This window comes from Cucurbita pepo, chromosome LG08 (genome assembly GCF_002806865.2).
Source record: "Cucurbita pepo subsp. pepo cultivar mu-cu-16 chromosome LG08, ASM280686v2, whole genome shotgun sequence".
NCBI classification, from domain to species: Eukaryota; Viridiplantae; Streptophyta; class Magnoliopsida; order Cucurbitales; family Cucurbitaceae; genus Cucurbita; species Cucurbita pepo.
In genome coordinates, this window is record NC_036645.1 from 5701341 (window position 1) to 5724943 (window position 23603).

At 34.7% G+C, this 23603-nt stretch overlaps 4 protein-coding genes across 7 annotated transcripts; 3 read left to right on the forward strand and 1 right to left on the reverse strand.

Annotated features, from left to right (window-relative positions):
• The first annotated feature begins 5775 nt into the window (after positions 1 to 5775).
• Positions 5776 to 8267, forward strand: LOC111800580. Of its 2 annotated transcripts, none has more exons than XM_023684334.1 (2): positions 5776 to 6551; positions 8001 to 8267. In XM_023684334.1, exons 1-2 carry the CDS (start codon positions 5989 to 5991, stop codon positions 8158 to 8160), a joined length of 723 nt encoding a protein of 240 aa, XP_023540102.1. In that variant the 5' UTR covers positions 5776 to 5988; the 3' UTR covers positions 8161 to 8267. The 2 variants fall into 2 exon arrangements, with proteins under 2 accessions (XP_023540102.1, XP_023540101.1); XM_023684333.1 differs by having other exon boundaries at positions 5777 to 6550; positions 7994 to 8267.
• A 350-nt stretch (positions 8268 to 8617) lies between these two features.
• LOC111800139 (palmitoyl-protein thioesterase 1-like) lies at positions 8618 to 12845 on the forward strand. 2 transcript variants are annotated; one of them, XM_023683727.1, is made up of 12 exons: positions 8618 to 8893; positions 8977 to 9672; positions 10759 to 10843; positions 11022 to 11073; positions 11154 to 11300; positions 11378 to 11428; positions 11507 to 11569; positions 11673 to 11738; positions 11833 to 11871; positions 12003 to 12125; positions 12234 to 12326; positions 12523 to 12845. In XM_023683727.1, exons 2-12 carry the CDS (start codon positions 9579 to 9581, stop codon positions 12664 to 12666), a joined length of 957 nt encoding a protein of 318 aa, XP_023539495.1. In that variant the 5' UTR covers positions 8618 to 8893; positions 8977 to 9578; the 3' UTR covers positions 12667 to 12845. The 2 variants fall into 2 exon arrangements, with proteins under 2 accessions (XP_023539495.1, XP_023539496.1); XM_023683728.1 differs by having other exon boundaries at positions 8621 to 9672; positions 11154 to 11174; positions 11247 to 11300.
• Positions 12846 to 12857: 12 nt separating this feature from the next.
• LOC111800138 (putative dual specificity protein phosphatase DSP8) lies at positions 12858 to 16856 on the reverse strand. Its single transcript, XM_023683726.1, has 6 exons — positions 16091 to 16856; positions 15880 to 16002; positions 14330 to 14423; positions 14071 to 14153; positions 13889 to 13978; positions 12858 to 13439 (listed from the first exon to the last, which is right to left on the reverse strand). Exons 1-6 carry the CDS (start codon positions 16310 to 16312, stop codon positions 13050 to 13052), a joined length of 1002 nt encoding a protein of 333 aa, XP_023539494.1. The 5' UTR covers positions 16313 to 16856; the 3' UTR covers positions 12858 to 13049.
• Positions 16857 to 20860: 4004 nt separating this feature from the next.
• Positions 20861 to 23081, forward strand: LOC111801152 (uncharacterized protein DDB_G0284459-like). 2 transcript variants are annotated; one of them, XR_002816089.1, is made up of 2 exons: positions 20861 to 22769; positions 22849 to 23081. XR_002816089.1 is itself a non-coding variant. In XM_023685144.1 (2 exons), the coding sequence occupies exon 1, from the start codon at positions 21041 to 21043 to the stop codon at positions 22700 to 22702; it is 1662 nt and encodes a 553-aa protein (XP_023540912.1). In that variant the 5' UTR covers positions 20862 to 21040; the 3' UTR covers positions 22703 to 22719; positions 22849 to 23081. The 2 variants fall into 2 exon arrangements, 1 of the variants encoding a protein (XP_023540912.1); XM_023685144.1 differs by having other exon boundaries at positions 20862 to 22719.
• The last annotated feature ends 522 nt before the right edge of the window (positions 23082 to 23603 follow it).

Here is a 23603-nt window from a genome sequence, read left to right on the forward strand (position 1 = left end):
GGGCAAAAATGTAATTTAGACAAAATTTGACAGGTTGAATTGAGGCACAAGGCAAGCACAAGCCCAATAATTGTGGGCAAAAAGAAGCGTCAAACCCATTTGACCAAGCACACATGTTTTAATGTATGACGTCATTTATAATATCTATCTATATATATCTAATAAATTCTTGAAATTTTAGGTGAGAAACCTTTTAGAATTTTTTATTTTATTATATATATATATATATATATATTTTTGGAATTAGGTTAAAAGTGAACCAAGCAATTTCAACATATATACCATGAATTCGAGCATATATACTCTTTTCAATTTTCATTGTTTTTTTCTCGAGACATTTGTCGATTTGTCTCTATGGAATTGCTTTTCTTAAGGTTTAAGTATTTGAAAAAAAAACAAAAAATCAACTCCATAGTCAATTCTTATGAGATAGTTTAAGTATTCCGAGGTGAATATTGGATTATCTTTAAAATTCATCAAACTTAATAGTGAAAACTCTAGATTTCTATAAGTTTAAGAATATTTTTTAGAAACATAAACATCAATTTCTCGTAGATTGTTCCAAGGTGGATCTTGGATTATCCTTTCGATTGGTTATCAAACCCAATAAAAATCTTTTCTAGAACGCATCATGTGTGTGATTTATATTATGTATATAATTCATGTGTGTCATGAGAATGCTTTATGTAAGAAATATATTTTTTTTGTGTTGCATCATGTTTGTGCACTCATATTTACTGTACGTGGGATCTCATGTATGTCGTGAAAGTCATTTTCTTTTTGTTTTTTATAACTTTTAATGCACGTTTGGGACGTTTGGGAACTCTATGTACATGAATGTGATGTATATAAGGTTATACACTTATACAAATGATGTGTATCCAATGAGTCATAGGGAGGTTATACACTTATACAAATGATGTGTATCCAATGAGTCATAGGGAGTACGAAGGTCCTGCTAGCTTAGTGGTTCACATGAAAACTAACGTACATAAAACTATGTATATATACATCTCGAGGGAAAAAGTAAAGAAGTGGAACCCACTACTCTATTATAGGTTCCACCATAGTCGTGAAGTCTTAGTTATGGTTGTATGTGTTTACATTTTTTGACATTAATAATGGAGTCATTTACTAGTTATTTTTAATATTAAGCATTTTTTTCAAAAAAAAAATAAAAAATAAAATAAGGGTATCTCGGAGGGTTGATTGAAATCCGAAAGGGTTTGATTAATCAATCTTGGCAACCATAGATCTACCTAGTTTGCCTTTCCTTAGAATCGGTTGTCAAAAGCAAGCTGGGCAAAGACTTAAACTTAGTCTTTGTGAGACCAACCAATAGAATAGGTTACGGCGAGGTACGTCTCGTGATGGGTTGAGCAACACGCTTGTAGATATAAATGGGCTTGATAGGTTTTTCCAAAATAAAAGCCTAAAGAAAATAGGGGTGTACACTCAACCCCGATAACCCAAGAACCAAACCCAAACTATAAGGGTTTGGTTGGGTTGGATAGGATTTCGGGTTGAATTGAGTTTTTTTAAACTAGATCTGATACACGTTGGGTATGAGTTCGGTAATCAAGGGACCGGATCAACCCGATTATATATAGAAAGGAAAAAAAAAAGAAAAAAAAAAAAGAACAAGAGTGACCCAAGCCCAGCGCCCCTCATTTAGCCATTGCTTGTAACGTCGTCGGACGACTCGAGAATTATTCAGCAACTTTCTAGTTTCCATTTCTTTTCCATTTTCGTTTTCCATCACCTTTCGACTTTTGTTTCGTGGAGTGAGTAGTAGAGAGTTTGAGAGCATCACCTCGGGTTTGAAAGTAGAGGGTTGAGCCACCATCACCTCGAGTCTAAGAGCTCAAAGTAGAGGGTTCAACTGCCCGTTAGCTTCAATCTCATCTCGCCTCAGTCTCACCCTCGAAGTTAATATTCAGCTCTTGAGTTCTTGTTTCGGTTTAGCTCCAGCTATTGGATTCAAGTTTGTCGCTACCTAGTTGCTCAGCGTTAGCCTCAAGTACTTCAACATTAGCTCTCCTTCTAAACAACCCAAACCAAATCCGAAAATAGAGGGTTAGGTTGGGTTGTGAATCAGTTTCGAGTTGGGTTGGATTACCGACCAAATGAACCTGAACTTTTAGGTTGGTCAAAATAATTTCCTCAACCCGACCCAACCCGACCCAACCCATTTACACCAAAAGAAAATACAATAACCACGTTATTATGGATTAATAACTAAATTGTTTTGGGCTATCTCAAAATCAACCCAATAAGCTTTATGGATCAATTTAAACCCAATATAGATATTGATGATTTTATTTATAAAAATAATAATAACAATAATCTAAAGGCCTTCTCAACCGACCATATTACTAAAATAAAATAATATATATATTACATTAATTCAAATGGTTAATAATTGAAAATAAAACGATAAAAAAAAAAAAATAATAAATTGATTATTAATTTTTTAAGATCAATTATTGTCCAAATAATTTATTAAATAGTTTAAATAAGTATTAATTATTGTTGAACTAGGCTACACGTTTCTTAAATCATACGTAAATTAAAATTAGATATTGTCCGCTTTGACCTGTTACGTATCGTCGTTAGCTTCACGGTTTTAAAACGCGTCTACTGGGAGAAGTTTTTACACCCTTGTAAGAAATGTTTCGTTCCCATCTCAAACGAATGTGATATCTCACAATCCACCTCCTTTGGGCGCCTAACGTCCTCGCTCGCACACCACCAGATGTCTAACTCTTATATCATTTGTAATCGTCAAAGCCCACCGCTAGTAATATTGTCCGCTTTGACCCATTATGTATCACAGTCCGCCTCACGGTTTTAAAGCACGTTCCTCTTTCCAACTAGTGTGGGATCCCACAAAAAATATCTTCTAGCAATGGATTCCTTCCTTTATACTCTACTATCAATGACTCCAAGAAATTTTTGAACCATCAAAATAGCAATGTATAGTAGCCAACTTCATCAAACTCGGTCATGGATATCGAACATCATTTCCCACTGCCAATTTGATGTGTTCGTCTTAAAAATTAGAAATGTCTAACCTATGGGACCTCGATTCTCGTGGAAATGGGGAGATAGTGGGAAGAGATTTTTATGCGTTAGTTAAATGAGTCTCCGTCCCCATTTCCGCCCCAAGCTCCAGGTAATAACCCAGGCCCACCGCTAGCAGATATTGTTCTCTTTTTACGAGCTTCCCCTCAAGGCTTTAAAATGGGTCTGCTAGGAGAAGGTTTCCACACCCTTGTAAATGGTGGTTTGTTCTCTTCCCCAACCAATGTGGGACATCACACCCCAAATCCTCGCTTTGTAACTTCTATATGATTTTAGATGGTTAGAAATGCTATAAAGAAATCTTAATAAATAAAAATAATTTTTACAAACTTGGATTAATTTAAAAGCTATTATAGTCCCGTGTTTCTAATCAATGAAATTTTCCACAAATGAACACGAGTCTTTCCAACATATTTTTGTCTTTATGTATCTCATGAAAATTTCAAGAAAAAAACGCTAAACCATAATCAATTTTAATTTTATTTACTGTAATTAATACCATTTGTTCTAATTTTATATTAAATAAGTTAAAAGATTATGATAAATTTAATTTGTTTCGGTACACGAGCTTAATCGGGCGTGTAGACCCGAGCTAATGATGCTACAAAATCATTCTATTATTATTATTATTATTATTTTGGGAAGTTTGGAAATGGAAAACAAACAAAGGTTGACTCAATTTCATGTGTAAACGAAGTCAATGAACAATGGAAGTCAGGGTGCGCAAAGCCTTGGAAAGGAGGACTAAGGGTATTGAATATTATAGCGTAAGAAAATGGTAATGTTGAAGATAACACAACTCGGGTCGATGCCTAAACCTATGGTCGTCCCCACATTGAAACGTTCAGCCAATGTTCTTGAGATTCGTGCAATTTCGACTCAGCCCCGTTTCGATCCTCTTTCGCCCTAACCCTACAAGGAATCAACGAGAGAAGGAAGTTCGATAGGTTTCATTTAATCCCGAAGGTTCATTGGAATATTATCCATCCAATTCTGCCTCTAAATTGAGTCCGAAATAGAGCATTATCTTCTTCATTTTACGAAAAATACTCAACAAAAAAATGTTGCTGATTTGAGTTTGATTAGGTCGATCTTCGTAGATCTTGACTCTAAATTTGAATCGCAACATAAGTTAATCAGAACAATACCCACCTTATGTTTTATTTAGAAATGGTAACAATTCAAGTCCACAACCAGCAGATATTGTCCGCTTTAAGTTTTCTCTTTTGGGTTTGCCCTTTAAGTTTTTAAAACACGTGTTTTAGAGTTACACAACGGAACTAGTACTCATCCAGCCTAAAGAGGACAATATCTATCAGTGAACTTGGGCTGTTGCAAATGGTATCAAAGCCAGATATCGAATAGAGTGTCAGCAAGGACGCTGGGCTTCCACGAGGGTGGATTGTGAGATCCCACGTCGGTTCAAGAGGGGAATGAATCATTCCTTATAAGCATATGAAAACCTCTCCTTAGACGACGCTTTTTAAAATCTCGAGGGGAAGCCCAGAAGGGAAAACTTAAAAAGGACAATATCTATTAGCGGTGAGCTTAAGCTGATACAGAAACCCTTTACAAATCTCATCATCGTGAACCCATTACAACGTCGTTACAGTCAATCTTGAGTACGCTATAAATCATGCGAGAAAGGGAGTCTAAAATGAACTCAATTCAAATGGCACTTGAATTGACCATCATCAATTCTCATCCCAACTTCGACAAGAACATCATTTAAATACCAATGATAATTTAAATAAATAATAATAATAATAATAAACAAATTCATAAATTTGATTATTTATTTATTGATTTATTTATTACTATTGATCAATGGAATAATAATAATAATAATAAACAAAGTCATAAATTTAATTATTATTTTATTGTTTTTTAGTATTGACCAATGGGTGGTTAGATGCATTCAACTCTGTCGTGTCTTCTTGTCCCTTTCAACTTCAAATGTTCCACACCAAATTTCACCCATTAATTATACACTTCCCAACAACTATAGACTTTGGTCAAGTCTTCCTCAAAATTATATATATATATATATATATATATATATATATATATATATATATATATATATATATNTATATTAAAATTAATAATAAATTCGGGTTTGGTTCGGGTTAACTTAATCTAGTCTTAAGTAAATCCATGAATTCAATCCAATCCAAACTGTAAAAATTGGATTGAGTTGATCGAATGTTTCGAGCCATCAATTTTAATCAACTTTTTGAGGTATAATTTAAGGTAAATATTAAATATAAGCTTAATTTTTTTAATCTAAATTAAATAAATTTGACTGGAGAAAACTTCTTAATAACCTAAAAAAAATATTATAAAACATTAATAACGTATTGTCTAATTGAGATATGCTTTAAGTAGCCATCTAATTTGACTTAGAAGATAAATAAAATAAGGATGGTTTAAGATTGAGCTAACTCATATATTAAATATACACTAAATTTCATTTTTATTAATTTTATTTCGTAGAACTGATAAATGATAAGACATTTATTATCAGAACCGTAAGACCCCACATCAATTAGACAGAGGAACAAACGTCAGTGAGGATATTGAGCCCTGAAAGGTAGATTGTGAGATCCCACGTCGAAACATTTTTTATAAGGGTGTGGAAACCTCTTTTTAGTAAACGGTGGGCTAAAAGGAAAAGCTCAAAGAGGGCAATATTTACTAGCGGTGGGTATGAGCGGATAGAAGAAAGTAAGGACTAAACGGGTAATTTACGATAAAAATTTATATAAACTTAACCGCTAAGTCAAGCCAAGGTGAGAAAAGAAAATTGGTAATTTTGTTGTTCCTCAAAAGAAGAAAAAAGAGCAATCCCCATCAGTCTATATAAGCTCCCAAAGACTCTCCCTTTCTCTTTACCTCTCCACCATGGAAATCTCAGCCCTCTTCTTCATCATCTTCTTCCTCCTCTCACCCATCTCCATTAAAGCTCAAACAACAACGACAACTCATTGCAGCCATGGCAGCCCATCAATCCATCTCCCTTTCACCTTCAACCTTTCATGTTCATCAAACACAACAAGAATCCACTTCAAATCCTATGATTCTCTATCAATCAAATCCATTTCCTACGACCAAAAACGACTCGATCTTATAGACCTCAATGGTTGCGTTCATGGCGCGTTTCTCAAACTAAACCTCACCCTAACCCCATTTCGATACTTCTACGTCGTTCGAGATTACAAATACCTCAATTGCACGTCGAAATTGTCGTCGCCGTCGCCACCGATACCGTGCTTGAGCCGACCTCGAGATTACTATGTATATGTGGTGAGGGAAATGGAAGAAACACCAAGGTTTTGCAAGGAAGTGAAGAAAGTGAAGATCCCATTTGAGTATAGCCCTTATCTTGATGATGGTTCTTTTGGACTTTCATTAAGTTGGGGACCTAATGAAAGAGGGTGTCTTTATAAAGCACCTAATTATGAAGGTAACATTCCATTCTTTCCTTCTTTAGCTCACTAACTAAAAAGAACAAAAAGGAAAAGAATCTTTTTTTTTTTTCTTTTCTTTTCTTTAATTTAATTCAATTAACTTTTCATTTTTTTTCATTAATTGCTTGTATTTGGGGTTCTTTTTCTTAATACCCTTTTAAAAAAAAATTAAACTTTGGGTTTTATTGCATTTTAGCCCTTCAAAAATTTGAAATTATTTTATTTCGGTTCGTAAATTTTTTAGTTTGTTTCGTGTAGGTTCATATTTTTTATTATATCTTTTTTTTTAAAGTTAAAAAAAAAAAGATTAATCATTTTGAATTATTAGGTTCGGATAAATTACTAACCTTAAAATAATAGAAAAATAAATAAATAATTTTTAAAATTAAAGAGTTAAATTAAATAGATATTTTGAAATAATAACGACTTTTATAAAAATTTGTATCTTGTGTGTGTATATATATATATATATATGTGTGTGTGTATGTATATATAATGGTAAAATAATAGAAAAAATAAATAATCAGTTTTTAAAATTAAAGAGTTCAATTAAAATAGATATTTGGAAATTAAGAACGACTTTTATAAAAATTTGTAGACTTATATATATATATATATATATAGTGATAAAATAATAGATAGAAAAAATAAATAATCAATTTTTAAAATTAAAATAGATTTTTTGAAATTAAGAAACGACTTTTATAAAAATTTGTAGACTTAAATAGACATTTTAAAATAATTCAAAAGATTAAGCTTTTTTTTATTATTATTAAAAAATTGTTTTTCCCTTAATTTTTTGTCTTTTTTTTTAATTTATTTATTATTTTTTTTTTTTTTATCTGTTAATGAATATAAGAATAATTTATAAATTATTGTGAGGTCATAAATAAAAATTATTTCTTAAAAACCCCTTCACTAAAATAAATTGACCAAGTAGTCCCCAGAGAATAATTTCAAATGACCCCTACAAATTTCTTTTTTTTAAATAAATACCCACTTTTTGTAAAGTAAACTGTTAATGATGTCACTTGCAATCATATCCTTTGCTAATTGTTTTATTTATTTATTTATTTATTAAAATGTTATAAATAAATAAAAACTGAGTTTGAATATTCAAAGTCCTTATTGTTTAATGCAATATTAATAATTGGGTCAAAGGTTCATTGATTTTAACCTTTAAACTTCATTTTCTAGAATAATTATATAAAAATAAATAAATATTTTTAGTCCATCATTTAATGTTCATATTCCTATTGAGTCACCAAATTAAAATAATAATAATAATTTATATCTCCAAAGAATGTTTTGCTTCAATTTTAAATAAACTTAGCTTTATCCTATGTTTATATAACCTATTTTTAAAATAATTATAATATTATGAAAATGAAAATTAACTTTATTTTAATTTGTATTTTTTATTTTATTTTTTTGTGCAGTACTCGGAGTTATCTTACTTGTAGCTATAGTGGTAATATCATCGATGGTGATCATAAAGATTTGTCACTCAAAAAAACAAAAAATTTTGAAGGAAGAAGCTCAGAAAAAGGTGTTTGAGCATTCGTATGAAGCACTAAGGCCTGGATCAGATGAAGTTTCTGTTTGAGGTTTTGATCGAAAATATACGTTTTCACGAGTTGAACTATGTTTAAATTGGATTGTAAATTTTTTTAAAGTTATTATTAATACTAATTTTGTTTAGTTTTATGTGAAGGATGTGACATGAAATTGGTTTTAAAATGTTTTAAACCAAAGTAATTAAGTTATTTAAAATATTTAGGAGAGTTATTGTTTAAAATTTAATTTAAGCGAATTATATTTAATATATGGGTGAAACGGTTAGTACCATGTTTAAAAAATATTCATGAACCATGTTTAAAAAATATTCATGAACCTCAAAGGTAACATTAATATCGATAGATTTTGTAAACAGTTTCATCTATATATTAACCATAATAAAATTTTCAACTTTTTTTATAATTGTTAACTGTATTAATACTACTTTCAAAAGTTCATACATGTTGAAATAAATAAATATGGGAAGTGAGGACATACGTATATACATATAAAGTAGGTGTATGGAGCCGCTAGTCATACACGGTAGCTAGCGGCCTCCACAGTGAAAAGGATGAACGAAGGGGTATGAGAACTTACAGAGGAAACCCCGATCCGTTTAGGATTTCGGCAGATTTGGACGTCTAAAGTAGTTTAAAAGCAAGGAGGGGCGAGGTAGAGAAGAAGAGAACCTGAGGGAGAAAACCAAGACCCCCATTGCCATTGGAAATTCGATACTTACAAACGATTAAAGCTCATGTCACTGAGGGAGGAGAACTTCGACGGTAAGCTTATGGGTCTTTTCGAATTCCCCATCGATCTCTTTCTGAAAACCCTAACGAAAGCTTCACAATCTCTACATGGTTAGATTGCACCGAGAGTTCTCGGTGGTTCGTGGAGGAAAAGAAACCAAGAGGGGGAAGGAAGAATCGAATAAGGAAACAAATCAAGTAAGTTTCAATTGACGTACCATAAAACTTATTAGTCTTAAAGCACCACGGAGAGCAACAATAATCCACAAACTGTCTAATTGACACCAACGAGTAAACTCACCTCGTACTTAAGATCCCATAAATCTTTGAGTCGAAGATTCAAATCTTTACCTTCGTCGAAAGTAAAAAAGTTAGTTAAGCATAATTAATTAAGAGCCTTGTAATCAACATCTTTAATATCAATCAGATCATTGCTTTGTTTGAGATTTTGGAACTGGGCCATATTAGCCAATGGGCACCCAATAAATGCCCACAACGGCACCACCACGCCTTTTTAACCATCAACCATAACTCACTAAATGCGATCAAATTCCCAATTCCCAAGTCTTGTTTTCAGACGACATTGTGTGAAAACCGCTCCCAAAAATCTTGGGGAGAAGACAAGGATGAATCTCACACGCCATTGCTGGATTCTCAAGCTCTCACCCATTTCTATAAATTTCTCCATGTTATCTCAAGTTCTTCCCCACCAATCCCCATGGATTCTCCTTCTTCAATGCCCTTTTTCTCCTTCATTCTCGTTTTCGCTGCGATTCCGGTTTCTCTTTCACTGCCCTTCGTTGTTCTCCATGGTAACATCTAATCTGGCTCTGTTCTTATTTGCCTCTGTTTTTCGATTTACTCTCTGATGGGGTTTTTGAATTGTTCTTGTCTTCTGGGTTGATCGTGGTGAATCAATGGGATTTTGAGCTAGTTTCTTTGTTGGGTTTACTTTGATTTGTGGCATTTGTATGTCTTTGAACTTTCGTGTGCTTGAAGTAACTCTGAAACTCTGTGGGGGATGGTTGGTTTAGGTAAGTTGGATTGCCTTCTCTATGAGGGGAGCTTCCATGGATATGAGTTTGTTCCCAGAACTCAACAATTGATATCAATGTTTGCATAAGAAACATGCTCATTGTACTGAGGAAAAAGGGTAAGTGTTACCAAACCAATGAAGATAGATAGTGGTCTGGTGTCTGCCAAACGCCCTTTGTCGCTACGTCTATCATTGTCACTTCACCTCCGATCACACTAAAATGCACATTGTGAGAGATAAGGTAACAAGAAAGCACATTGTGAGAGATTGTCATCTTGAATGCTCTAGGCATGGCCATTGTCAAGTGCTAGGTGCTCAACCTACCTCGATCACCCTCAGATCATCGCCAATTGTTTAAAATTCATTGAAGATGCAAATATAGTCTGTGAGATCCCACATCGGTTGGGGAGGAGAACGAAGCATTCTTTATAAGGGTGTGGAAACCTCTCTCTGGTAGATGCGTTTTAAAACTTTGAGAGGAAGTCCGAAAGGAAAAGCCTGAAGAAGACAATATTTGTCCATATTAATTGTTAGTGTAAGAATATTCAAGGATAACATCATCGGCATTTGAATTGTAAATCTGAAAATAAAACTACGTTAACTTAGATTTAAAGTGGATAATATCATAACATCGTACCAGTGTCTTAAAAAGCATACTAAGACGCAAATCCTACACCTTGCTTCAAAAAAGGGAGGCTCCAACCATTGCAAAAGGCTTGTAGGGCTAATAAAAACACTATAATTAGCTCCACTGTGCCTGCATACCAGAGATTAATAGCATATAGTTCTTATATTTCATACCATACTTGAAGGGCTCTATTGTTTTTGTTTGTGATGGAGTTCTGTTTTGTGGTCATGGCAGGCATAGGAAATCAGTGCTCAAGTCAAGGGCTTAAAAACTTCACTGAATCACTGAGTAACTATTCTGGTGTTGAAGGATATTGCGTGTATGTTCAAATGATTTAATCAATTCAAAGCAATTTTATATTTAGATAGTCATCCCTAATCCCTAATCCAACCTTAATGAGCTCGTTTTTCTATTGATTTTGCTGCAAATTTCTGTAATTAAAGTTTCTTTTTTGATGAAGAACAATGGGTTTTTTTTATAAATTCTAATTTCACCAGTGAAGTCGGGAATGGAGTGTTGGATTCTTGGTTTATGCCCCTTGAGAAACAGGTAAGACCTTTTCTTTTTTTCCGTATCGAATATTGAAAAGTAATAGTACTCATTCTAACCAAGTTTTCTCATGCTTTCAGGCTGGAATTGTTTGTGAGAAGGTGCAAAAATCCTCATGGCTACGTTATTCACCTCATCTCTCAAGTATCTTACTGTTTGAATTTCCAATGCAGGTGAAGAAAATGGAGGAACTGAAAAAAGGTTACAGTATAGTTGGTCTCTCCCAGGTAATCAATCATTAAACTTGGATCCAAACTAGAAGATTTTGCAAGAGACTATTATGAACTTGTGTTTGGCTGAACAGGGAAACTTGATTGGCCGAGGAGTTGTTGAGTTTTGTGATGGAGCACCACCAGTGAGAACCTATTTAAGATCTTTTCTAACTCTGTTATTGTCTCAAATATCTCCTCACTGTTCATGTCTATGTCTAAAGGTCAAGAACTTCATATCTTTAGCAGGCCCTCATGCTGGCATTGCTTCTGTTCCTCTCTGTGGTGTAAGTTCTAAGTTCTGAATTTGCCTTTCATCTTCAGTTTCTAGATTTTTGTTACATCTAAGCTATGTTAATAGCCATTTTCAATGATTTTTGGTTTCTGCAGTCTGCCATTTTCTGTCGCTTTGCAGACGAACTAATCAAGTCGGAGATCTACAGTGATTATGTTCAAGTACAACACACCTATAGCTTCTTTTTTTTTACCTCTTTTTCGCTTCGATCCCTCAGCTCTAAACATGTTTTTCCCTCTCTGTTGGTTGTCACAGGATCATCTAGCCCCCAGTGGTTTTCTCAAATTACCAAACGTGAGCACTAGTTTCTAAAGCTTCATATTTGATGCTGAAATTTTGCTTTTTGCCACTACACTTTGATGTTCTTGTTTCCATTTGGACATTGTTTCTCACTACAAAAATGACACATTAGCTTTTCCTTCCAGGCTATCCCAAAATATTTGGCGAAATGCAAGTTTCTTCCTAAGCTCAACAATGAACTCCCACAAGCGAGAAACTCAACCTATAAGCAACGATTCAGTAGCCTACAAAACTTGGTGCTAATTATGGTAGGTTTGGAAGGCTTTACATTCATGACAATTGACATCTTGCAGTTCTTTGAGAAATCAGCAAATCGATATCGCCTACTCTTATTTAATCAGTATTTGTTTGTCCAGTTCGAGCACGACACGGTTTTGGTCCCCAGAGAAACCTCCTGGTTTGGTTACTACAAAGATGGGGCTTTTAATTCAACTATACCTCCACAAGAGGTATCAAGCTAACTCACATGGCAACCGTTTGACTATACTACATCTGGTCTTTCTAAACCTGTAGAATATGAAAAAAAAACTATTATCGACCCACCACAAACTGAACTAATGGCATCGAAAACATCTAACATCTATAGTGCTTATGACAATCTATGTATATATATGCCAATGTAATCACTTCTGCTGATTTCTGCAGACAAAACTTTACATTGAAGACTGGATTGGATTGAAAACCTTGGATAAGGCAGGGAGAGTGAAGTACATAAGCGTTGCTGGAGAGCATGTTAAAATTTCCAACAGTGACATGAGAAAATATGTGGTACCCTACTTGCAAGGATAAAGAATCAGTCAGATGGATGTGGGAAAGTCAGTGACCACCAGTATTGATTAAATTAAGAGTAAAGAAAAGAATAAGATAATTCACAAAACCAAGCTCTCTGAATCCTAATTTACCATGTAAGCCTATTTTTACAAATATATATGGAAAAAATGGAAGTATATATCCTACGTATTCCAAGAGACGAGTCAGAATTCAATGAAAAAAGTCGAATTCATGAAACATAAGAATTGCATTAACATGTTCAGGATGAATACATATTGGACATGATAATCTCACTTATAGGTACATGATATTAACAATTTCAAATCTGCCCGATACATATTTCACTATATTTTAGCATATATAAGAGGTAAGTACAGAAAACTTGTGACCTCTGAGTTGGTTTAATAGACATGGATGTCCACACTGAACCCTTCCAAATGAGCAGCACTGAGTGAACAGCCCTTCCCAACACCTAGATCATCTCCTGAAATTTTCTTGCTATGGTGTTTTTCTCGATAGCTGAGCCACAAACAGGAGATTCTTGTGAGGGCTGCCTGACCAGCAACACGAACCCTGCAGACCACATTTAAATCTGCCCAGATATCGCCCATTTCACTTTGGCTGATACTTGAGTCATATCCTTCAAGATCAGATCCTTTTACAACAACTACAGAACTATCATCAAATGTGATAAGATCGTGTGATGAGCCAGATGCTTCCTTTCCTAGGTCATCTATGTGGCAGAAGGAAACATCCCTCTGAACAATCATGTGGTAGAATTCCAGAACAGCCTGCAATTAAAAACCGGCGATTAACATGCATGTACTAAAAGAATGTCAAAGTGGGGTATGAAATATGGCATGCAGCCAGAAGCTGTAATGCAGCACCATTCAGGTCAAAATTTGGCCCAAACTGACAATATTGGCTTAAAATATTAACACCCCCAACCCCCGAAGTTAACAAGCGACGATGTAGAAAGGTGAATAAATAAATAGCAGATAACTCAATACACTTGAAACCAAACCACAGACACAATGAGATGAGCTCAAAAAGTGGAAGGTTATTCCTTCATACGAACGCTGTACTATTTAGAATTTTTTTTTCATGAGAAACTGAGCTGTCATTGAGAATGATGAAAGAATGTACATGGACACACAAAAAACAAGTCCGAGTCCACATCTCCCAGAAAGGAAAGAACCATTTAGAATTTAAAATCAGGCAGACAGGATTGCAGCAATACCTGCCACTGTGATGATGCTAGAAGCACCCTTGGCCTGATTGACTTCACGTGTTTGTAAGCTTCATCTGGCGTCATTTGCTTGTATTGCACCTGTACACCACCACAAAGCCTCAGAAAACCGAAGGCTCTTTGATTTTAAAACTTAAGAATTAAGGTTATTTTATTAGCATTCAAAAACTTACCAAATAGCAGATAACAACAGTTGTGCTACGCCCTCGTCCAGCTTTACAATGAACATATGTAGTCTGTCCGTGCGATGCATTTTCTTTGATAACAGCATAAAATGAAATTATTCACCCATAAACAGTTTGATTGATACCATAAACTTGAAGGTTCACATTCTCATTTAATAAACATGGACGACTACCTTTTCCCAAACTATAAAATAAAAATGAGCATCCTGAGGATGGAAGCAGAATGAATTTAGTATAAGATACGTACTGTGGATGAAATTTGTAGCAATGCAAATGTCACTCAATAAAGGTGCAAAGCAATAGTCTCTAGTTGGAATGGTCAGATGATCAATGTCATAATCCTGCAACAGTAAAAGGGCAAAACTCATTCTCAAATCAACTTAAGGCACAGGTAGGCTAAGGGAAAATAGCTACAATAATCAAGTTAAGAAATAATATCAGGTCACTAAATATCAGCTGAAACAACCTCATCAACTTGAATTTTCCATTGCAGACCAAATTCAAACATGGAAAGAAATGTACAGAAGACCATAATTCACTACGAAGAGCACATATCAAAATGATAGCAGCAATCCTACAGGTAGTATGGATATAGCATTGGAAGTCTCTCAAAGCCTTTTTGTAAGTCCTTCCGATATCTTGTTGGTCTGCCAATGTGGAAGAGAGGTGGGAGGATTTTAGATTGATGAAGCAAACGTGGGTTTATAACAGAGATGCTGAGGAAAATACTTGCTTACAGAGATATACGAATGAGGTTAAACATGCTCAAAGTTTGAAAGATTGAAATAGGAGAGTATTTGGAGATTGATGCAATTAAAAACAGGAGATATAAATAAAGTGACATTTTTGGATAGTTTGGATGAGAATAAGCCCCAAGTCTAGAGTGAACTTGCCTATAGAGATTAGGTTTATTTACATAGGATGGCCAGTCCGAAAAGAAGGATGCTTTCGAGTAACCATTCACGTTGGAAGAAAAAGGCGTTACTGGACTCAATCTTACCCTTTCAAGGAGCTTTTGTTGTCAGTAGACAAATTTTGAAAGTGTACAACCACGTGGATTTGGATTTCTTGAAATTTTTTCGTTGGAGGAAAGGTTTCGGTCACAAATGAAGAACATAGACTGGAAACACTCTTGTACTCACTAACTTTCCAGTTTTAGCTAATTGTAGTACAAGAGGGTTCCTATTATGGGTATTACGTGAGTAGATCCTTTTTCCATTCTTTTTTATTCTTGTGGTTGGTATTCTTAGTAGTTCAACTTCAAGGAGTATGAAGAAAGGTGTAAATGAAGACAATCTATCCCAGTGAGGAAACTGAACAATAAAATTAGAGATAGGGAATCTTGTTATTGTAAGTATAGACTACATCCAAACAAACGGGATACCAAATTAGCTTCTAGCAGCACATTTTGAGATTCATGGAAGGTAATTTCCTCCTACCTCCCTAACTTTACTCTTTACCAGTGTTTTTAGAAATCCCACTGAGGCAAGTGCCTTGGGTCTCAGCCCCTGCTCCTTGCTTTAAGTTTAAGGAAGAAAACCTAGAATATCCTTCAAAACTAATCATCTTTCCTTGGAATGTGGAATAAAAGCTCTATTTTCTTAAACTTTTCATCATCCTATTATTTGTAAGACTATTATTTTTCATAGCTTTTTTTTTTGTGCCTCGGACAACAAGCGCAACCAGAGGGTTATTGTGCTTTAGTGTGAGCATAGGAAAGCATTGCACTTAACACAACTATAAAGAATATAACAGAATGCATTGAGCACAAGACAAGCAAATTCAAAAGATACCTACACGATATAGAGTTGAAGGAACCAAAGTCTCATATGGCTCATTTAGTGTTATCACTCCTCCAACGCCAACCTCCTTCAAACGGGGAACATCGGCAGGGAATGGAACAGCACCTAACAATATAAACTGAAAAAAAAAGAATGCTCTCGGATAATCATGGATCCATTTATCATCTGGTGTGGGAAGAAATTGACAAGATCAAAAATATATATACCTCATCGACCCTGTCCCACCAACGAAACTCCGTCTGAAGCTTATTTCTGAAAACATTGTAAAGCAAAGTCGGGTAGAAAAGAACACGAGCCCCAACTCCAACAACGATCCTTTTAACATCAGACCTAATAACGCTCTGGTCCACCAAATTACTTACAATAGCACCTGAATTTCCCTCTTCCCCACTCTGCAACTCCCCTTCCTTCAACTCCTCAATATGCATATCCTCAAATTAAAAAACCCCAAAAAAATCAACTACAATAAACCGAATAGCCAAAGAACACCAATAATCCCCAACACATAAACAAACCAACAATCCCCACCCGTTTGCCCTAAATAGAAAAATTCTCAACCCACACGCGTGATTTGATTATACACCAGCGACCAAAATCCCCCATCGCGAAAACCTAACATTCATTCCTAAACCAAACTCCAGAAAGATCACGAAGGAGAAATGCGAAAAACGAAATTCTCACAGAATTCGCCACCCTCCCTGGAAGCCAGAAATCAAGAACAGGACCGGCGGAGATGGAAACTGCAACTGATCAACACGAAGGACAATCGATTTGGGGAAGAACGAAATTGGGGGGAAAACGACGGAATATTTCGACAACAGAACCCTAGAATTTGGTTAGGGATTGAAAAGCTACCATGGATTGGATTCTACTCCAACCATTTGCTTAACATTCTCTGAAACCGATTAATGAGAGAGAGAGAGACAGAGAGGAAGTCTGGCAAATGCTCGTAGAAGAATCGACGAATTGGTTCATAATGTAATGTTAAAGTAACGTGACGGTCAGAAATATTGTGTTGCAGCGCATTGGTTTACAGCCACGTGTATGCTGGTCGTTTTGCATTCATGAAAATAAAACTCACAGTGCGTCACTTTAAAATTTCTCCCGGTTGAATGGCAATATTAATAATGAATACCGTACGAACCAATGGAATGAAGGCAATCAGTTTGGATGGATTTCTTTGATAATTTGTGTTTAGAATTAAATATGCTATTATTATCCTGAAAATTATTTTTTATTATTTATTTGTTTTTTAAAATTTATAATATTAATTAAAAATCTAAATTAATAATTTATTGCTTTAAATATTTCAATTAAATAATCATATCAATTTATCTAAAAATGTTTATAACGAGAAAATTCATATTTTTTAAAATAATTAAATATGTCGATCACCATAGAAATACATGTAGTTCACGTAACCCTTGATTACGATAAACAATTATTTATTAACTTAATATTTGATTAACCCTAATACATTTTTACATTAAAAAAACACCATAATACTTTTTATTTTATTTACAATTTTTAATTACCAATTTTATCTTAATTATAGTGTATTTCACTTTATAACTACCATGCTTCTAACATTGGGCCACATTAGTTGGCCCAATGTCAAAGCCCAAGAGCCCATGTTAGTGTTTTGGGTTAATGTCTAGTCCACATTGAAATACTGAAAGCCCAGCCCATATTTTTACCCATTTTTTAAATTAATTTTAAATTAATTTCAATTTAACCCAGCTCAACCATAAATTTTATTAGGTTGAGTTAATTCCGGTTGTTCGAGTTATTTATTCAAATTTTTGTTTTAATAAAAGTAAAATATTATTTCATAAAATATATATTTATTTATTTTTAAATATGTAATTAAAATTTAAATTTTAATTAAAATATTGAGTGAATATATTATAAATATATATATATATATATATATATATATATATATATATATAAATATATAAATAGATATATGTATATATAATTATATTGTAAAAAATTAATTTTAAAAATTAAGAATAAATTCAAGTTTGTTCGATTCAACTCAATCTAGTTTTAGAGAAACATACGACCAATCAAATTACAAAAAAAAAAAAAAAATCATTTATTTGAACCCAACTTAATTCAAGTAAATTTATAACTCAACCCAAATCGTATGAGTTGGGCTGAATTGATCAGATTTTTCAGTCATCGAATTTTTTTGAATTAATCTATGACGTAACGCGTAGGCAATGCATGCCATAAGAATAAAATATGGGAAGAAATGAGAATAATAATTAAATGTCATTTTCAATTGATTGAATAAATTCGGATGAAAGAGTTCTCTCTTATCACCAATGGCTATCAAACTCAAATCCAATGGAACTTATAGAATATATTATTCTTTGATTCTTTGTCCATTGAGAGGAGGAATTCTTTTCCTCATTGGCCTATATTTCAATTCAATATTGTGCTAAACAAAAAGAATATAAACCTTAACTTTATCTACAATGTTTTTTATCCCGAGCTACTCAAGTAGATGAGAAAAAGTGCTCGTGTGCTAGCTCTCTCGTTTGATTTGTTCAATTGAGTTGAAGAACTTACGAATTAATGACGTTGAGTTGAACGGGTAGTCATCACGATTTTGAGAAAATAAGAGGAAATGAGTTCCGTCTATGGTGTCACCCATGTCAACTGTATATAGTAAGATCAAATGATTGTCTACGGAGATTAGTTAAAGGTGAACATATCTATTTTGTAGAACAGAATTCTGAGATCCAACATCGGTTAGAGAAGGAAATAAAATATTCTTTATAAGGGTGTGGAAACCTCTCCCTAGCAGACGCGTTTTTAAAAACTTTGAAGGGAAACCCGAAAAGAAAAGCCCAAATAAGACAATATCTACTGGCGGTGGGCTTGAGCTGTTACAAATGGTATTATAGCCAGACATCGAGCGGTGTGCCAACGAGGATGTAGGGCACTGAAGGGGTGTGTGTGAGGTGGGCTTGAGTTGCTACAGATGGTATTAGAGCTAGACATGGGGGCGGTGGAGGATGTAGGGCACCGAAGGGGGGTGTGTGAGGTGGGCTTGGGTTGTTACAAATGGTATTAGAGCTAGACACCGAGTGGTGGACGATGCAGGGCACCGAAGGGGGGGGCGTGAGGTGGGCTTAGGTTGTTACAAATGGTATTAGAGCCAGACACCGAGTGGTGGAGGATGCAACGCACCAAAGGGGGTGTGTGAGGTGGGCTTGGGTTGTTACAAATGATATTAGAGCCAGACACCGAGCGGTGGAGGATGTAGGGCACTGAAGGGGGGTGTGTGAGGTGGGTTTGGGTTGTTACAAATGGTATTAGAGTTAGACACCGAGCGGTGGAGGATTCAACGCATCGAAGGGGTGTGTGTGAGGTGGGCTTGGATTGTTACAAATGGTATTAGAGCCAGACACTGGACGGTGTGCCACCAAAGATGTAGGGCCCTAAAGGGGGGCTGTGAGATCTCACATCGATTGGAGAGAGGAAAGAAACATTCTTTACAAGGCTGTGGAAACCACTCACTAGCAGACGCATTTTAAAAACCTTGAGAGGATCTCGAAAGGAAAAGTCCAGAACAGTATCTATTAAGGGTGGACTTGAACTCTTACAACGTGACTTCGGAACTAAGAAACCCACAAACTAATATACCCTAATAGAATCTAAGCATGTTCGTTCTTTTGATCTTCACATACGTGGTTCAATTTAATCCAAAAGACATGCGATCAAACGGATGAGTTCAACTACTTCAATATAAAACGAATTTAAACCACTCTCGAAATCAAATAATTTATAAACCAATCCACCCTAATTGAATCGACTCAATTTCTTCCATATATATTTGATTTAAATTGATTTGAATATAATAATCGTATTTGTAACAGCTTATTTCAAATAACTCATGAACCGATCTACCCTAACCAAACTAGAACTTTCGAACTATTTTGAATCAAATTAGTCGAATATATCGAACCGATGGAGACCGCATAGGAAGAAGAGTCTGCGTGGTCTTTAAGAGAGGCTGAGTAAGACAGACAACATGATCCTAAAGTTTTAATTTTAATTTTCTTTAAAAAAAAAATTAAAATTAAAATTTAGAATAATTTTTTAATTTTAAATATTGAGCTTCCACTAAAAAGCTAGCGTAAGCAGTCCAAAAGAAGAATCCTGATAATTTCTGTGCAGCCCATTTGCCCCCTCCCTTTTCCTCTATTGCCATTTTTACCCCTATTTTTACTTTCCGATTATAACCTCCTTTTTTTCCAATTATTATTTCATTACTCTATGAATTTGTTTTATTTTTATTTTTCTTAAAAACTATGGTTGATTACTTAAAAGCCCATGTTTTTCATGAGTAGATTTGTCCTCCTCCAAATGCCTAGTTCAAGGTTAAAATAGACATTTCGCCTATATTTGTTTGAATTAAATTAAAATTTTAATTTAATTATTATTTCATTATCCCTATGAATTTGTTTCATTTTTATTTTTCTTAAGAACTATGGTTGATTACTTAAAAGTCCATGTTTTTCATGAGCAGATTTGTCCTTTCAAAGACATAGTTCAAAATTAAAATGGACATTTAGCCGTTTGAATTAAATTAAAATTTTAGTTTATAAACTATTTAATGTGTAATGAATTTTTAAATTTTAAAAATGATAATTTGATCTATAAAATCTCTATTTATATATAATGTTTTTTTAAATTAACAAAGTTATTAATAAAAATTATTTTAAATAAATTTTGAATAAAAAATAAAAAAAATTTATAGATCCATTAAATAATTTTTAAATTTTAGAATTTTTTCAGTAACAGGTAAATTAAAATTTGTAATTTATCTATTTATTATTATAACAAAAAAAAAAAAATGGGGAGAGAATAATAAAATAATAAAGGGAAGGGTATATTGGTCAATTGGTAAGGAACCGTTAAAAAGTGGTTCGAAAAGAAAAGCTTCAAATTGTTCTTTGTTCCTTCTCCAAACTCTTTCCCCTTCTCTGCAACTCTCTCTCTCTCTCTCTCTATCTCTATCTTTTTTCTTCGCCATTAAGTCTTCATCTTCATCTTCTTCATCCCTTCTCTGCAACTCCATTACCCTCCGTTCATCGAACTCCAAGAAGAATAAGAATCTCTTTCTCCATCCTTCTTCAATGGCGGAATCAGACGTTCATGCCAAACCCTCGAATCTCGCGGCGGGGCAAAATCAGCCTACTCCAAGTAAGTTCCATAGCCATATCTTGTACAAAGTTTTAACGGCCATTTTCTTTCTGGTGATTCTCCCTTTAGTCCCCTCCCAAGCCCCTGAGTTCATTAATCAAACGTTACTCACCAGAAGCTGGGAGCTTCTGCACCTTCTTTTCGTTGGAATCGCTGTTTCTTATGGCCTCTTTAGTCGAAGAACTGATGAGATAGAGGATGAAATTAGTGTCTCTAGATTTGATAATGTTCAATCTTATGTTTCTCGATTGCTTCATGTTTCGTCTGTTTTTGATGATGAGCCTGGAACTCCGTCTGCTAATGATGAATCGGTGTCTTCACCTGATGAAAATAAGGTTCAAACATGGAGTAATCGGTATTTTAGAAATGAATCTGTCGTTGTTGCTGAAGAACGTCCTGTTGTTAATGAGCAGAGAGTTAGGAGTGAGAAACCTCTGCTTCTTCCTGTTCGTAGCTTGAAATCTCGTGTTGTTGTGGACGATGAGTATAAAACCATTTCTGGATCTAAGCGGAGAGTGAGTTCGAGAAGATCTTTGAGTATGCCTATGAGGAGTTCGAATGAGGAGTTGAATGAGAAAATCGTTCTTCCTTCCCCAGTTCCATGGCGCTCGAGATCGGAGAGGAAGGAGGTGCAAGAAGAAGCCGATAACCTTCCTATGTATTCTCCTGCTGCTCCCATGGAGGAATCTGAATCGAGTTGGATCGATTCTCGATCGTCAAGACCTCCAACTTCAAGGTCTTCTCGAGCCAGTGCCATTAGCACTCAGAAACTATCTCCCTCTCCATCTCCTAGGAAACCATCTCCTTCTCCTACTGTGTCACCTGAATTACAGGCCAAGAGTGCTGAGGATTTGGTGAGGAAGAAGAACTTTTATTCATCTCCTCCACCTCCGCCTCCGCCTCCGCCTCCGCCCCCACCAACTGTTCGAAGAATATCCTCAATGAAACCGAACTCTTGGCTGCATGAAAGTGATGTATCTCATCAAAATGATTTGAGACGAAGCCTTACTACCAAACCTAGAAGATACATTCGTGATACAGGAGATGAAATCGATCTGATGATGGATGCTAATTCAAGTGCTGAAGTTCTGCCTAGAAATTATGTAGATGGTCAATCAATGGGGAAATCTGTTAGAACAATCAGACCAGGAGAAGTTGTGAATGAGCCACCAAGAAGAGGGAGAGAATTTGGAGGAACTGATCAATTGAAGGGGAAGATGGAACAGAATCCCCATGCACAAGAATTTGAAGAAAACCCCATAGAGTTTCCAGATGAAGATAAAGAAAACCTAGTTGAAAAACTAGCCATGGAAGCAGGCGACGACATGGAAAACGAAGAAGAAGAAGACGATGTAGTGGGGCAGTTTATCCGGGAAGATAACGGAGAACCTTTCAATGTGAAAAGGAGAGATTTCAATGAAACAAGTTGTGAAGAAGCAGGCTCTAGCAATATGGCTAATGACGGAGGACCAGATGTAGATAAAAAGGCTGATGAGTTCATAGCCAAATTCAGAGAGCAAATCAGGCTTCAAAGAATCGAATTGATCAAGAAATCAAGTGGACAAATTGGTAGGAACACTTCAAGGCAAGCTTGAAGTTTGAAACATGTTCAGTAAGTTCATCAAAATTTGAACTTCAAATCCTTCAACTGACGTTTATAGGGTACTTTTCTAACTCCTTTTTTTGTTTTTCTTCTCCCCTTTTCTTTGTTTTTACATGATTTTCCTCTTTGATCATCAAGTTCAAATGCTGGAAAGTGTTTCTTCTTCTCCAAAATCACGCCCTCTGGATATATGACAGATGCTGTAATTGTAATTCAGCAGGCATCTGCCATTAGTGTTTGTTGATCTGCAGCTGAAATACACAACGCTAATAATCAGTTTAGTTGTATGTCATGTGTTTTGAGAGCTTATCATCTATTAAATGAGATGGATTAAGTTGTTTCTCTGGATTAACTATTTCCTTCATAGAACATTTCGGCTTCAAAGTTATATCGTGTTGAAGATTGTTGAGAGGAAATTCGACGTTACCTACTTAAGGGAATGATCATGGGTTTATAACTAAGAAATACACTTTTATTGGTACGAGAACTTCTGGAAAAACAAAAAACAAAGCTATGGAGCTTATGATCAAAGTAGATAATATTATGTCATTGTGGAGGGTAGTAATTCTTAACATATTGGACAGCATCGTCAATTATACTTTCTTTTTCATATTTTCGAATATTTTGGATTCATATTTTCGAATATTTTGGGTCCAAATTAGTGTCGAATTAAGATGCTCATGAACCACAGCTGGGAGCTTATTAAAAATCGAATAAAGCAGCTAAAATTTGACCAAGGCTGCGTTTGAAAATGCTTCTTTTGGTGCGTCTTTTATCTTATTAATTTTTTTATATCAAATATAAATTTAACTAAAAATTTAAAATTAAATAGATAAAACACTGTTCTAAGCAATGACGATAGGAAAAAAAAAATATATATCTTTTGGTGTGTC

What these genes read in the sequence shown, in the direction of transcription:
- LOC111800138 (XM_023683726.1), bottom strand. Translation starts at nt 16,312, where the DNA reads ATGCATATTGAGGAGTTGAAGGAAGGGGAGTTGCAGAGTGGGGAAGAG. An exon ending in CTGTTGTTATCTGCTATTTG is followed by an intron (nt 13,979 to 14,070) that starts GTAAGTTTTTGA and finishes GGTGGTGTACAG; the next exon opens with GTGCAATACAAGCAAATGAC. An exon ending in TAGCATCATCACAGTGGCAG is followed by an intron (nt 13,440 to 13,888) that starts GTATTGCTGCAA and finishes TTTTAATTGCAG; the next exon opens with GCTGTTCTGGAATTCTACCA.
- LOC111800580 (XM_023684333.1), top strand. Translation starts at nt 5,989, where the DNA reads ATGGAAATCTCAGCCCTCTTCTTCATCATCTTCTTCCTCCTCTCACCC. An exon ending in TAAAGCACCTAATTATGAAG is followed by an intron (nt 6,551 to 7,993) that starts GTAACATTCCAT and finishes TTTTTTGTGCAG; the next exon opens with TACTCGGAGTTATCTTACTT.
- LOC111801152 (XM_023685144.1), top strand. Translation starts at nt 21,041, where the DNA reads ATGGCGGAATCAGACGTTCATGCCAAACCCTCGAATCTCGCGGCGGGG.
- LOC111800139 (XM_023683727.1), top strand. Translation starts at nt 9,579, where the DNA reads ATGGATTCTCCTTCTTCAATGCCCTTTTTCTCCTTCATTCTCGTTTTC. An exon ending in TTTGTGATGGAGCACCACCA is followed by an intron (nt 11,429 to 11,506) that starts GTGAGAACCTAT and finishes CTATGTCTAAAG; the next exon opens with GTCAAGAACTTCATATCTTT. An exon ending in GTTTTCTCAAATTACCAAAC is followed by an intron (nt 11,872 to 12,002) that starts GTGAGCACTAGT and finishes TTTTCCTTCCAG; the next exon opens with GCTATCCCAAAATATTTGGC.